The sequence below is a fragment of the Macrobrachium nipponense genome, chromosome 6, assembly GCF_015104395.2.
Source record: "Macrobrachium nipponense isolate FS-2020 chromosome 6, ASM1510439v2, whole genome shotgun sequence".
Classification (NCBI taxonomy): Eukaryota; Metazoa; Arthropoda; class Malacostraca; order Decapoda; family Palaemonidae; genus Macrobrachium; species Macrobrachium nipponense.
This window is the reverse complement of record NC_061108.1, coordinates 108,156,583-108,169,101: the sequence shown is the minus strand read 5'-3', so window position 1 is coordinate 108,169,101 and position 12,519 is coordinate 108,156,583. Positions and strand designations below refer to the sequence as shown.

Genomic DNA, 12,519 nt, shown 5'->3' with positions numbered 1-12,519 from the left:
CCTTCTCCTACTGTCTTCAATTTACCATTTTTGTCTATCAGGAGCTGGTCTTTTGTGCCCCTACACTTTCCTTCTGCAGCCTTTCTGTTGGTGGGGATGGTGGTGTTTGTTCCTCTAGGTAGTTGTATAGCCCTTTCACTGATGATACCTGTTAGTAACTTCACATTATTGGTAGGCAGGTGATAGGCCTGTTAGTTACTGGCTATATTTCCCTTACTCTTGTCTTTTTTGTACTAAGGAGTTCTTCCCTGTGGGTCATCCATTTGGGTGCTTGGTGATTTGAGATACAATGCTGGAGTTCTGCTATTCGTGGTGTAGGGCCTTGAAGTTTTTGAGGCAGTATCCCATGGACTTCATCGGGACCTGGGCTTTCCAGTTTGGCATTTTCTTTAGTTGGTGTCTGACTGTGTCTGTCGTGATGTCTTGTGAACTTTGTTTTATCTCCCTGTTTCTTCTTCCTTGACTTCCTGGAGCCATGTTGCATGTTTGTTGTGTGATACCGGATTGCTCCATAAATGTTTTCCCCCAGAGTCTCTTACTTGGTTCGGCTCAGGAATTTCTGGGTGGTTGTCTTGCCCTCAATTGGCTGTATAGTCTTTTTTGGTTGGTATTCCGAATAGTTTGTCTGTTGGTATCCTTATTCTGTCAATGTATCGTTGGATCTTATGTTGGCTTTGGCTAAGCCTCTGTTTTACATCTTCTATTGTGTGTTTAATCCCCTCTCTTGTACTTTGTATTTCTCGTTGAGTTCCTCCCTTGTTTTCTTGCTTCTTAGCCTTTTTTCTGGGGCCATCTCTTTCAGTTTACTCAAGTCAGATCTCATCACCATGATTGCTTTTCCAGTCGCCCCATTTTCCAGGAGGAGGTTGCTGTTTTGGTTTCTGTTGGGTTGGTTGTGCTGGTGGTGTTCGAATTCCCATCAGTTAAATTATATTTATTATTATTATTATTAATTATTATTATTATTATTATTATTTATTATTATTATGTTTGAGGAGGTCTTCCAATAATAATAATAATAATAATAATAATAATAATAATAATAATAATAATAATAATAATAACAATAATATCTTTAATTTTGGTTTGTCTTAATGAAATTTTGTCTCTCAAAGTTCATCAATTGTTATTTTGGAATAAGCCAGCCTTTTGGTGGCACGGGCTGTTGCTCCAAGAGCAGTCCGTAATAATTTGTCTTTCTTTATGGGTAACTCTTCCTAGCGTCTTGAATTCATCTGGGATCAGTCAATAAGGATAATAATAGTCAGAAAATAATCATCATTACTTTATTAATTATCAAATAATATTATAATAAAATAACTTTGTTTATTTAGACTTTTTACAATGGCAAAATATCACAACGCGACCAAAACGCTACGAGGTCATGAACATGAATGAAAGAGCGAACGACTTCCGGTGAATGTAATGAATGAAAACTCCGGCGAAACGTAGTGAATGGACACTCGTGACGTCATCGCCAACACCTACTGACTTCGAAGGTGCTTCTGTCACTTGGTGAATGAACGACGATGACTTAACCGGAGCCATTGGAGGTGACAGGTAACAGTGCAAATGACATGAAGGCAAATGAGTTTCACTCATTGGAGATGAAAAAGGATCCCGTTATGAATGGAAATATGACTGGTGAATGTGTAAGATATGACTATGGGCGGTGACGTTTGAGAACTTTTCACCTGACTGTTCAACTCGACTTTATTCCTTGTAAGTTCCAATGGTTTCCGTTATGAAGAATGAATAGATGGGGCCTTTAGGTCGAAAAGCATTGCAAATTCATTACATTTTTGGCTCTTAATACACTTGTTCACTTTTGTCTAAGATTTGATTTAGTAAAATGATATCTTTTGGGTTTTTTGTTTTCTTAGATTTATATCATTAGTTTCTATAAATATATTTTTGAATTTTTGTTTTGAATACAAAGTTGCGATATCTTTGTTATTAGACTTGACCTTACACTAAATAAATAAAATAATTACTGCCAAACTTGCACATATATAAATATGAAATTACACAAGACATTTTTGTAGATTTTTGACGGAATTAAAAGTTAAGCCATTTTTAGCAATGTCTAGAAATCAATAGTCTAATGTTGAGGAACACACTAAGATAGAAATATCTTAAGCAAAAATTAATTGAAATGCTTTTCTACAAAGGCCTATGGCACGTTGGACGTTATACATTATTATCACACTTAATGCCCTTCTCTAAGGAATTGCTCTAAACATAAACTAACCGGTGACGTAAACAAAACAAATCTGACTGGATTATCACAGAGCAAAGATTATTCAGTGACGCTCTAGGAAATTATTTTTTCCACGAATTTCCTCATCGGTACATTGTATTTTTGGCAACAGCCCTAAAACTAACGCAATTCTGTTTCGAGAAACTGAGGTACCCCTTTTTTTTCCTCATCCGTTTATCCCGTGAGCATACCTGGAAAATTCCTTTTGTAGGCCTTTCAAGTAATTCCCCCACACAACCAGAACTAGTCTTGAACTGTCCCTGCTTCTCTCAGCCACAGCCACAGTGAAATGAATCATGTGCTGATGAAAACAGGTGATGAAGTGATGATAATCGAATTGTCTTGTTGTGGTTTTGCAAGTTCCAGAGTTTCTGATACTTCTTCCACAAAATGTTGCTTGAAGTTTCCAGAGCCTCTGTGTCAGCACCTGCAGTCCAGTTTCTGTTCAAGGTTCAAGCTGTCTTTTAACTCTTGGTGTCAGGGGCGAGGTTTCATATGACTATGGGCGAAAATCTCTCCTTTGCTTCATAGTTAATTTTGATAGTTCTCCCGTTGGCGATTCCACGTGATACAAATATTTTCAGTTAAAGCCTCCTGGAAACGTGTATATCCACGAAAGCACCCTTTCAAAATTACCGAGTTCGGACGAGATTTTTGTGCATACCATTTGACACCAGCGCAGATACCCTCCGGTCACGAGCTACTGCCGCAACCAAAGGGCTGTGAGTGTAGCGAAGACCAAAGCAGGTACAGAGGACATCTGAGCAGCGCCTCCGTCGGTGGTCAGCTGGGAGTAGGTGAATTCTCGCTGTCTTTCTGTCGCGACAGAGGAGCTCTGGGAGGCGCCTTCGAGCTCAAGGGTGGTTGACTGGAAGTGGGTCTCGGGTGGGGTGATCTTGTTGTCGCGGCCGTCGCAGTTTCCGAAACTTTTGCCGATGCAAGCAGCGTAGGCCATGGCGTGAGCGATGTAGTTCTGCTCATGAAGCGTGTGGAAGAGGTGGGACATTGGTCCTGTAGGATACAGAATAGGAATGCATGTGTCACAGATGCAGATGTGGCGTTATCCTTTAGACTACATATAAAAAGTATCGTAGAATAATTTGACTTCATTTACTAGAAGGGTCTTTTTATTCCGACATATCAGCGGCATCTTTTGTTCTGTTTAAGAAAGGAATAAAAATTTTGGAAGTGGAAACTGAAGGCTCCGTTAATAACTGAATATAAAACACATTGCCATTTAGCGGAATTATGATTAGGCCAAAGGCCAAGCACTAGAACCTGTGAGGTTATTCGACGCTGGAAGGGAAATTAAGAGTAAAGGTTTTAAAAATGTAATAGGAGGAGAGCCTCTCAGTTGCACTACGAAAAAACTGCTAGGAGAAGGTGGAAAAGTAAGATGGAAGAAAGAGAATATGACGTCGCTACTTCCCTTTGGGGGTACTTGTGAAAGGAAGACACTGCATAGTAAATTAAGGAGAACTTAGAAGAAAAGGTGCCACTGCAAGGAACTTACCGATGGCGTAGATGGCGACGTCATCGCCTCCGTGAGTCTCGGAGTTCTTGGGAACGGCAGCCAGCTGGGTGTAGTCCCAAGCGGTGGCTTCCTCCTGAGTGACGTTCCAGCGGGAGACTTCGAAGTGCTCGTCATCGTCGTCGTCGCCGTTGCCTTCTTCGTCATCATCGTCATCGTCGGATTTGATGGTGTAATTGTATCCAGGGCCGTTGGCGTACATGAGGGTTGTGTAGGGCAGGCCATCGTCGCCAAGGGCTGCTAGACCTGGGGACAACACGAGAGAACTTTTTATTTCTCTCTCTCTCTCTCTCTCTCTCTCTCTCTCTCTCTCTCTCTCTCTCTCTCTCTTCCACAAAATCAGAAAATTGAAAAAACAAAGAGAACTTTTTTTTATTACTGAGTCATGGATATACATATAACTTACCAATGATTTCTTGACCACGGGCAGGGTAACCGCTGATGGACATGGTATGGGCATGATCAGCTGTTACGACAATAAGGGTGTCCTAGGAAACAACAAAGAAAAGGAATGTTCTCAGTATAAGGAAAGAACTGGTGATAGACAGAAAATCATCATTCTAGAAAATTGGTTATGTGTTCTGTCGCTTCTTCAAGGCAAATGGAAGTGAAAGTTACAAACAGGATATTTCTATGATGGATCTTCTATTTATTTTTATTATCTATAAGTGGTGTAGATTACTTATAGTTCTGATATGGAAAGGATTCTTGTTAACACATATTCCTACAAGCAGATTGAAGCCTTTCCAAACGCTTATGTATATGCATGCTTATGAATGCATAGCAAATGCATTTCTAAGTTAAAATCAAATAAGTGAAGAAAAAAACACCTACCTCCCTGCTGGTAAGTCTTAAAGCCTCCTCGACAGCTCTGTCCATAGCGACAGCTTCGTCGAGAGCTCTGTGAGCTTTGGTATCGTGGTGTCCGTGGTCAATTCTTCCTCCTTCCACCTGGAAAATAAGAAGAAAAAAAGGTTTCAGTGAAAAGACAGACAGAGGGAAGGGAATACTATCTTCCCTTCGAAGGCTTTGCCTTACTGATGATGGATCAATTTCAACAAATGTGGCGTTGTGAACTCAAAAGTCAGTTACGTAGTTCATAACTTTTGGGGAAAATGCTAAAGTATAAGCAACGTTACCTGAAAGATACTGGCAAAATAACTTTAAGAATTTTCCAGCGGTCAGAACTCGCGAAAAAGGTTAGTGAATAAAAGAATATGAAAGAATAAAACGAATGATATGAATAAAAGAACATGAAAGAAAACAAGTTTATCACTTACAAGTAAGAAATACCCATTGGGCCCGTTTTTCAAGATCTTAATAGCAGCTGCGGCCATTTCTGCTAGAGTTGGGATGTCCAAGTTCTTCTCGACCTTTTCATATTCGTATGGGACATGGCCGTTGGAAAAGAGGCCTGTAAATATCAAGATCAGGAATGAGAGGAGTGAGGAAGAAGGAGTGAGTTAATTTTTGAAAATTATTTTCATCCAGCGTCATTACAAGGCGTTCTTTAAAAGACAGATCTGAAATTTAAAAACCAGCATCAAATAAAGTTAGTTTATTTAGAAAAGCCTTTTGACGTTATGGAATTTAAATACTTTTGTCATGTCGTCGGGTAGATTATTAGAAAACTATTTTCCTTTAATTGCAGGAGGTCTAGACCCTAAGCATAAAATAGTGAAGGGGGCTGGGAACAAGTGGGCGGTACAAGAATGAGCTTTAATCTTGAAGAAGGCTGTAGAATTGCCGCTTTAAAGACTGAAGGTAATAAGGCAATAAAAACGGGACCATGCAGAGTCCCAAAGGCTTGGTAATGAGAGAGAGAGAGAGAGAGAGAGAGAGAGAGAGAGAGAGAGAGAGAGAAAATGGCCAACAGACCGCTCTTACCTAACAGGTATTCGGTATCTGAGAGGTCCACATTGTGGAGGTCAGTCCTGCTCCTGACGAAGGCATGCTTGCTCTTGGTGGCGGCCCTCCTTTCCTGCCATTCTCTGGTCAGCTGACGACCATCGCGGCGAAGGCACCTGTTTGGGTCGTCATCAAGAGGGTCGTTGGGCAAGTCTGTCGCATTGGCGTCGAAGTTCTGATATCCTCCTCCCATGAGCACCTGCAGGGAACAGGGAAGGATGAAGAATGTCTCTTGCCTATCTAGATATCTCCTGTAATCACTGTCTATCTATTTATCTATTTATTCAGCTCTGGTCCACTGGTCGTGGCATGCAACTCAGATGTGGTGGGTTCGCGTCTCCCCCAGGGTAATGAAAAATCACTGGCTCTGTATTATGCTGCAGTGTGGGGTCTGCTTGTTCCATATGAATAGGTTTCATACACAGAAATAATAATAATAATATCTGTCTGTCGGTAGAACTTACATTAATGGAATTGCCAGGTTCGTCCTCAATGAGTTGCCTGGCGATGTCCTTGAGGTCAGGGCACTTCTCGAAGTCCTCAGGTTTGATTCTGCCGTCACATTCCCAGTCACGGTTGGGGACGTGAGCGTAACTGGCTGCAGGTGTGGCGTGAGTCAGTCTGGTGGAGGTGACCACACCTGCCGGAATCAAGGGTGACGAGGAATTTAAAACATTTCGTCTAAATAAATGTCAACGATTAAAAGAAAAAAATTACCAGGAGCATAATTTAATGGGGGTTAATATTATCAGTATTTGATTGTCATGAATTTTAGAGAATGGCATTTGGAAAAAATACTAAATATCTTTAAAAAAAAGAAATACCAGAGGCATAATTTTATGGGGGTTAATATCTTCAGTAGCTGATTGCCATGAATTTTAGAGGATGCCACTTTAGAAAAATACCAAAATTTATACCGAGGAGCCCTAAACATTCTCACCTGTCATTTTCCCTGCATCTTGAGCCCATTTCACGATGGAATAGACCTTGTTGGAGTCGAACATTGTCTGACAGTCGTTGTACTCGACAGATCCGTCAACTCCAACGGTCTTGTAGTTGGTTTTCACACCAGTCAGATATGCAGTAGCAGTACTGGCACTGTCTGCTACTTGCTTGTTCACATTGTATGTCTGACGAAGAAAAATTTAGCAAAATAATGTTTAAATACAAATGAAGCAGAACATTTTCTTATGATGGGAGATGGGAAGTGCAAAAAATTTTTTTTAAACTCATACGATGAAAAACTGAGCAAAATAATGTTTAAATATAAATGAAGCAGAACATTTTCTTATGGCGGGAGATGGGAACTGAAAAATAATTTTTTTTTTATCGATAAACACGCCTATTTTAAGGATAATGGGAGGAATTAGACCTATCAAGGCATGGCTAGTTATAAAGTTATAAATTTGTAAAGTTAATTGGGTCTATCTGAATTATAGCGAAAAATCATATATTTCCCAAGTAGTAATTGTTTATTTCAATGTAATATTAACGCACAAAGGAGAAAAACAAGGTTACTTTTGCATAATTAATACTGATATTATTGATATCACTATTAATAATATCATTAATAATACTACTCGAGATAAGAATCTACATTGCGAGGAAATATCGCAATCTCTTGAAAAGGAAATCGCAGGAAATTTTGTGTTGACAAATCAATAGAAGGAAGTCACTGATATCCCAAAGTTCGTTGCTTTACACGTCGTGAAACAAGGGAATATCTGCAAGCCGTTTGCGGCAACTGTTGCCATATATTAAATTGACCATTTTTTGCCGTGCAAAGGAAACTTCCCTCACCATTTTTTTCTACCTCATTGCAGTATTAATAGGTTTTCGTTTAGCCTTGAAATCTTGGTATATTGCACAAATGAGTAATGATATTCATCTTGGTATTTAGTTGTTAGTTCCTTGCTCCATTATTTTCTCGCGTTGCAGCAAACGATGCAATATCTTTTTACAGAAAAGATTATAGGAGGTATGTTAAACCATAACCTAACACGGATTTTGGGAAGTTTGATTATATAGTCTTCTGAAAAAGCTTTCAAATTATCTTCCAGTTTGGTATTTTTACCTTACCGTTCTGGGTAAACCCAAAATATTCTAACTAATAGCTGACTGTTAGGAATTGTGCAAACTTTTCAATAAAGTTTAATAGTTTACGTCATCACCAAACAATAGTTCGAGCTCATCCCATGTAATGAAGAGAGGTCTGGTAAAACTACTGAAAAAGCTAATAATGGCAACGTTCATTTCAGAGACCAGTGAATCAGAAGCAATTTAAATGTTAAATCTAATCAAAGGTGCCTTTATCCGTGGCCTTTCGACAGTAATTGTTGCCCCCAAGGAAGGAACGACGGAGAAAAAAAAAAAAAAAAAAAAACGCAACAGGACTGACCTACACCCAGCCCAGAAGCCGCTACTCAGTGCCCAATGAACTTTCTTTTTTAGTTTTTTACTTTTTTTTTTATCAAAGCAAACCTCCCCAAAGACCTCGGCAACAAGGCCCTCTAAACACGACTTGCTGAATGATTCAAGAATGACTCGAATTTCATGGTAAAAACTTGCAGAGTATTTCTTGCGGTTGCAAGATAATCTTCCAGTGGATAAGCGCCGGTGACATCCACGCAATAGTTAGTTCTTATCAGTGGTTCAGTTTTTTCTTGAAGGAAACGAGGAAGAGATTGCCACCTGTCTTCTTGAAAGGTTTTTCCCTGCAGTCTCACCTTCTTGAGTTTTTAGTGTTTATTTAACACTAAGTCATCAAGTTTACTTTTTTGGGCCTCCGTGTGACTTGCTGACTTTCCAGTCATGCGTTACAAGGATTAGAATGTCTCATAGACTTCTCAGTCCATCCGAGGAGACATCTTGCGCTCACTTATCTGTAAAAGCAGGTTTTACTGTGCATTCACAGTGTCCTAATGATTTTGTCTAGCTTCCTTTTAAATTCTTCTACACTGTTGCTGTTTACAACTTCTGGTGGCAGTTTATTCCACGTGTCACATATCTTGTATGTAAAGAAGTTCCCACAATGGTATCTCTTCAGTTCTAGTTTCCATCCATTATTTCTTGTCACAAATCTTAGTAATGGCCATAAGAGCTTATTGCTGCATAACTTTAGTGATTAAGTTTGTTTTAAGCAACTGAAATAGACCTTTCTTTCTATTTATTCGTTCAAATATCCACTTAAATATATATGGATAGACTATACACGCTAATTTAGATATGACCCCTCATATGCATTTATGTATGCACGAGCACACATATAAGTACCGACTTATGCTGATGTACACAGAAACGAATGTATGAATGCATACAGAGTATGCGGTCTCTCAGCTGCAAGGGAGTGAATGTCGTTTCATTTTTTTTTTCGGTGCCACGCAAACTAGATCTATAAAAGAAAAAAACGTGATGTTCAGATGAAATATCACCGAAATTTGAGTTACGCTTCTGAAGGATGAATTTCATCGAAAGAAAATAAGAAGAATAAAAAAAAGCTAAAAATATAATGCACGGCTGTAGTACATAATTTTAGCCAAGATTTATTGTACCTCGTATTTCTTGAATATCTGTTCAGTTTTACTCTCCCTTTCAATCGAATTGTTTTTCGAGACGTTTCCTTTAGTTTAGTAAAATTCTTTTGTTTTACTGATACCTCGTCTTCATAAATAAAAGTTTCATAAGAGAATCTATAGGTTCGTTATGAGGAAGAATGACTCACCAATAATTCCATTTCGACAATTTGCAAGTGAGTAAGTTTAAATCATACTGATTATGCACTTTTTTGGGATGTATTGCGCGGACAAAAAATGTACCCTGGAAAGCAACTTTGCACTTGCAACTGACTTTGTTGCTGTCGTACTGGAAAAACTATTCACGATATACGTATAGCCTTTATTTTGAACATTATTTATCATTCCATTTATTTTCTTATCGTATTTACCAATCCATTTATTCTCTCATTTGTCGTTCGAATAGTCCACAAGTTTTGCAAGTTTGGATAACTAATTGCAATTAATTGTCGAACCGTTCGAGTTTTGGAAAAACATTTTTTTTCTTTTTTTAAGTGAATGATTCCCTCCCAACTTCATCTCATGCGTTACCTTTCAAGGTACGTAAGGAATATGTTTCTACCATGCGTAATTCTGTTTGATAACTGCTCTTGCGCTTTTGACTTCCTTCTTTTAAAACCAGTCGTTTTTTCAGCAGACGTCTTTTTGATTTTTTGTATTCTTGTCATTTCGAAACTCCATTTTGTCTACACAAGTTTCTTATCATAACGGTTTGATGGTATTCGTTCTTCCTCTTCAGCTTCTTCTGAGGTGATCAAGAATGGCATGGCTGCTTAAATTTCATCATGTTAGAACACACTAATAAAAGAGTGTGTATTAATGTACCTCTCCTCAGGTTCAGTGAGGAAGGCACGTTGGGGAACCAGGAATAACAGACGAAGTTAAAGAATTCCACAATAATTCCTTAATGTGATTGCTAAGAGAGGACGACCGTGTCTCGACGTGGTTGTCAGTTTATTTGACCGTGTCTCGCCATGTCTTCAAGAACGCGATGTTTTTATCCCTATGGATTCGGCCTTGAAAAGACTATGCAGCATATCCCCTTCCGGAAGAGCAATCGATGGGTGTGGGGGCGTTTTTTGTTTTTGTTTTATTGTCTTTGGAACGGCTCCCCGTAGAGCGACCTCGCTCTGCTTCCCATAGAAAACGAGAGCTTACAACTTGCGAAAAGTGTCGGATCGAACGGCCTTCGGGTGAAATGTGTTGGCTAATCCTTCCTCTCGGGAGCAAGTGGGTACGAAACACTGTTATTTATTTATTTTTTTTTATGCTTACAAGACCGGCTACTTGTTGCCTTTAGCAAGCTTAGCCACGAAGTTAAATAGAGACTGTAAAGGAAGAGAAACGCGAAACAACATGAGACCCATCAAAGCCATTGCTGTAAAGTATTTCCTTGGTAAATGTAACTTTTGATTAATTAGTTACATTTATCATTCATGAATATTGGGCTGTCTTAGAAATAATCTCACGGTCTTGATAACAGAATCAGTAGCTTAGGAAGGTATCTGTTTTTCATTTGACCAAAGATTTCTCATTTTGCTTCAAACAAATACAAACTTTTACCCTATCACACTCAAGAAACACGTAGCAGTGCAAATAATCAGTCCCTTTATCCGCTAGCGTTTTATTATCGCTTTTAGGAGGGACATTTTCAGTATATTTTACGTGCACGCTTATGCACACACACGCACATGCAAACATACACACACACACATCCATACACTCTAGCATCTTATTGCATAGCTACCATTCCGAAAAATTTCGCGACCTCCCATCGCCTCTGAAGTCGCCGCTGTCCGATCTTGAAATATCAAATGTGAGGTCTCTAGCCACGCCTAAGGAGTTATACCAGAGCCCTGAACGATCCCGTTGGGAAACAATATAAATTTCCCAACCAGGAAATGGGTTAGGCAACAGCATTTAAAAGTTGTGTGAGTAGTCTCCTCCTCTCTCTCTCTCTCTCTCTCTCTCTCTTCTTTACTTTTCAGAGAAGAATTCAGGACTCGACAGTCGTATTTACTCTGGTTGAAAATAGATGTAAAGAAAGATAGAATGTTATAGAAATTAAAACTGAAGGTTGTTCAAGAGCAGATAAGGGCAAACCTCCATTCAAACTTAATACAAAAAAAAGGGGAAAAAAAGAAAAAAAAACAGTTTTTGGCAATGAACTCCTCACAGATAAACCTGACGACCGGGTTGAATGAAATCGAAAGTAATGGATAACTCTCCGATGAAAAAGAAACAACTACTAATGCAAAAAGAAGGAGTTTGCTTAAGTGTTTCATCACAGAATAAGAATATTACTCTGCTCACGAAAATAACCGAGACCAGGGCGAATAATATTGAAAATGACATATTTGTGTCCTTATCAAAGAAAAAATACTATTGGGAAAAATTGGGATCTTTCCTATGTAGTGGTGACTCCCACAAGGGTTTTCGGGGGTCGATATTTAGGACATATTTTTGGCGGGTCATTATCTTTATATGATATTTGCAGTCTTTAGATTATGTTTTTCCGGTCATCCCCAACGGGCTCGTACTAATCACTCCGCAATGGTGGATACATACCGGGTTAAAACCCTACGGGGTCACTATCTATGAAAGGTCCACAAATTGCTTTGTATAATGCAACCATTTGTTGTTACGGGGAAAGCATTTATATATATATATATATAATACGACTATGGTAAAGTATCCCACCTGACTCAGCCAATACATGAAGATCGGGTGCAATGAAATTAAAAGTGAATTTATCTTCCAGTTCATCCAGGTCAGTGGAACGAGTGTCTCGAATTCTTCTCTGTTACCAAACCACACCTGTTGAAGGTCGCGGCGATCGGTAATGAGTGGCTGTAAAGCAGACACTCGCGAGTACCCCCAGGTGATACTCAGGTAAACCGCGCGCGCCAAAAAAAAAAAAAAAAAAAAAAAAAAAAAAAAAAAAAGAAAGAAAAAAAAAAGACAGGGAAGGGGGTGGGGGCGGCAGGAAGGAGAAAAGTAAAACGGAGAGAGAGAGAGAGAGAGAGAGAGAGAGAGAGAGAGAGAGAGAGAGAGAGAGAGAGAGAGAGAGAAATGGATGTCTAATTAACTTCTAATGATGTTGAAAGAGAGAGAGAGAGAGAGAGAGAGGGGGGGGGGTGTGGGAAGAACGCCTATGAAGCAATATTGATGCTGAGAGAGAGAGAGAGAAGGGATGGATGTACGTCTATGAAGCAGTAATGATGCTGAGACAGGAGAGAGAGAGAGAG

The 12,519-nt window shown here is 39.2% G+C and overlaps 1 protein-coding gene across 2 annotated transcripts in view; it reads right to left on the bottom strand.

Moving 5' to 3' along the window:
* Positions 1-1,272: 1,272 nt before the first annotated feature.
* LOC135216862 (alkaline phosphatase-like) overlaps positions 1,273-12,519 on the bottom strand; it is a 40,491-nt gene continuing 29,244 nt past the window's right edge. For both annotated transcript variants that reach the window (XM_064252376.1, XM_064252375.1), the window contains exons 4-11: positions 6,640-6,829; positions 6,164-6,339; positions 5,679-5,898; positions 5,072-5,205; positions 4,626-4,742; positions 4,198-4,279; positions 3,774-4,037; positions 1,273-3,271 (exon numbers count right to left, since the gene is read on the bottom strand). In XM_064252376.1, the coding sequence (XP_064108446.1) occupies positions 2,961-3,271; positions 3,774-4,037; positions 4,198-4,279; positions 4,626-4,742; positions 5,072-5,205; positions 5,679-5,898; positions 6,164-6,339; positions 6,640-6,829 (1,494 nt within the window). In that variant the 3' untranslated portion in view covers positions 1,273-2,960. The remainder of the gene's footprint in view (positions 3,272-3,773; positions 4,038-4,197; positions 4,280-4,625; positions 4,743-5,071; positions 5,206-5,678; positions 5,899-6,163; positions 6,340-6,639; positions 6,830-12,519) is intronic.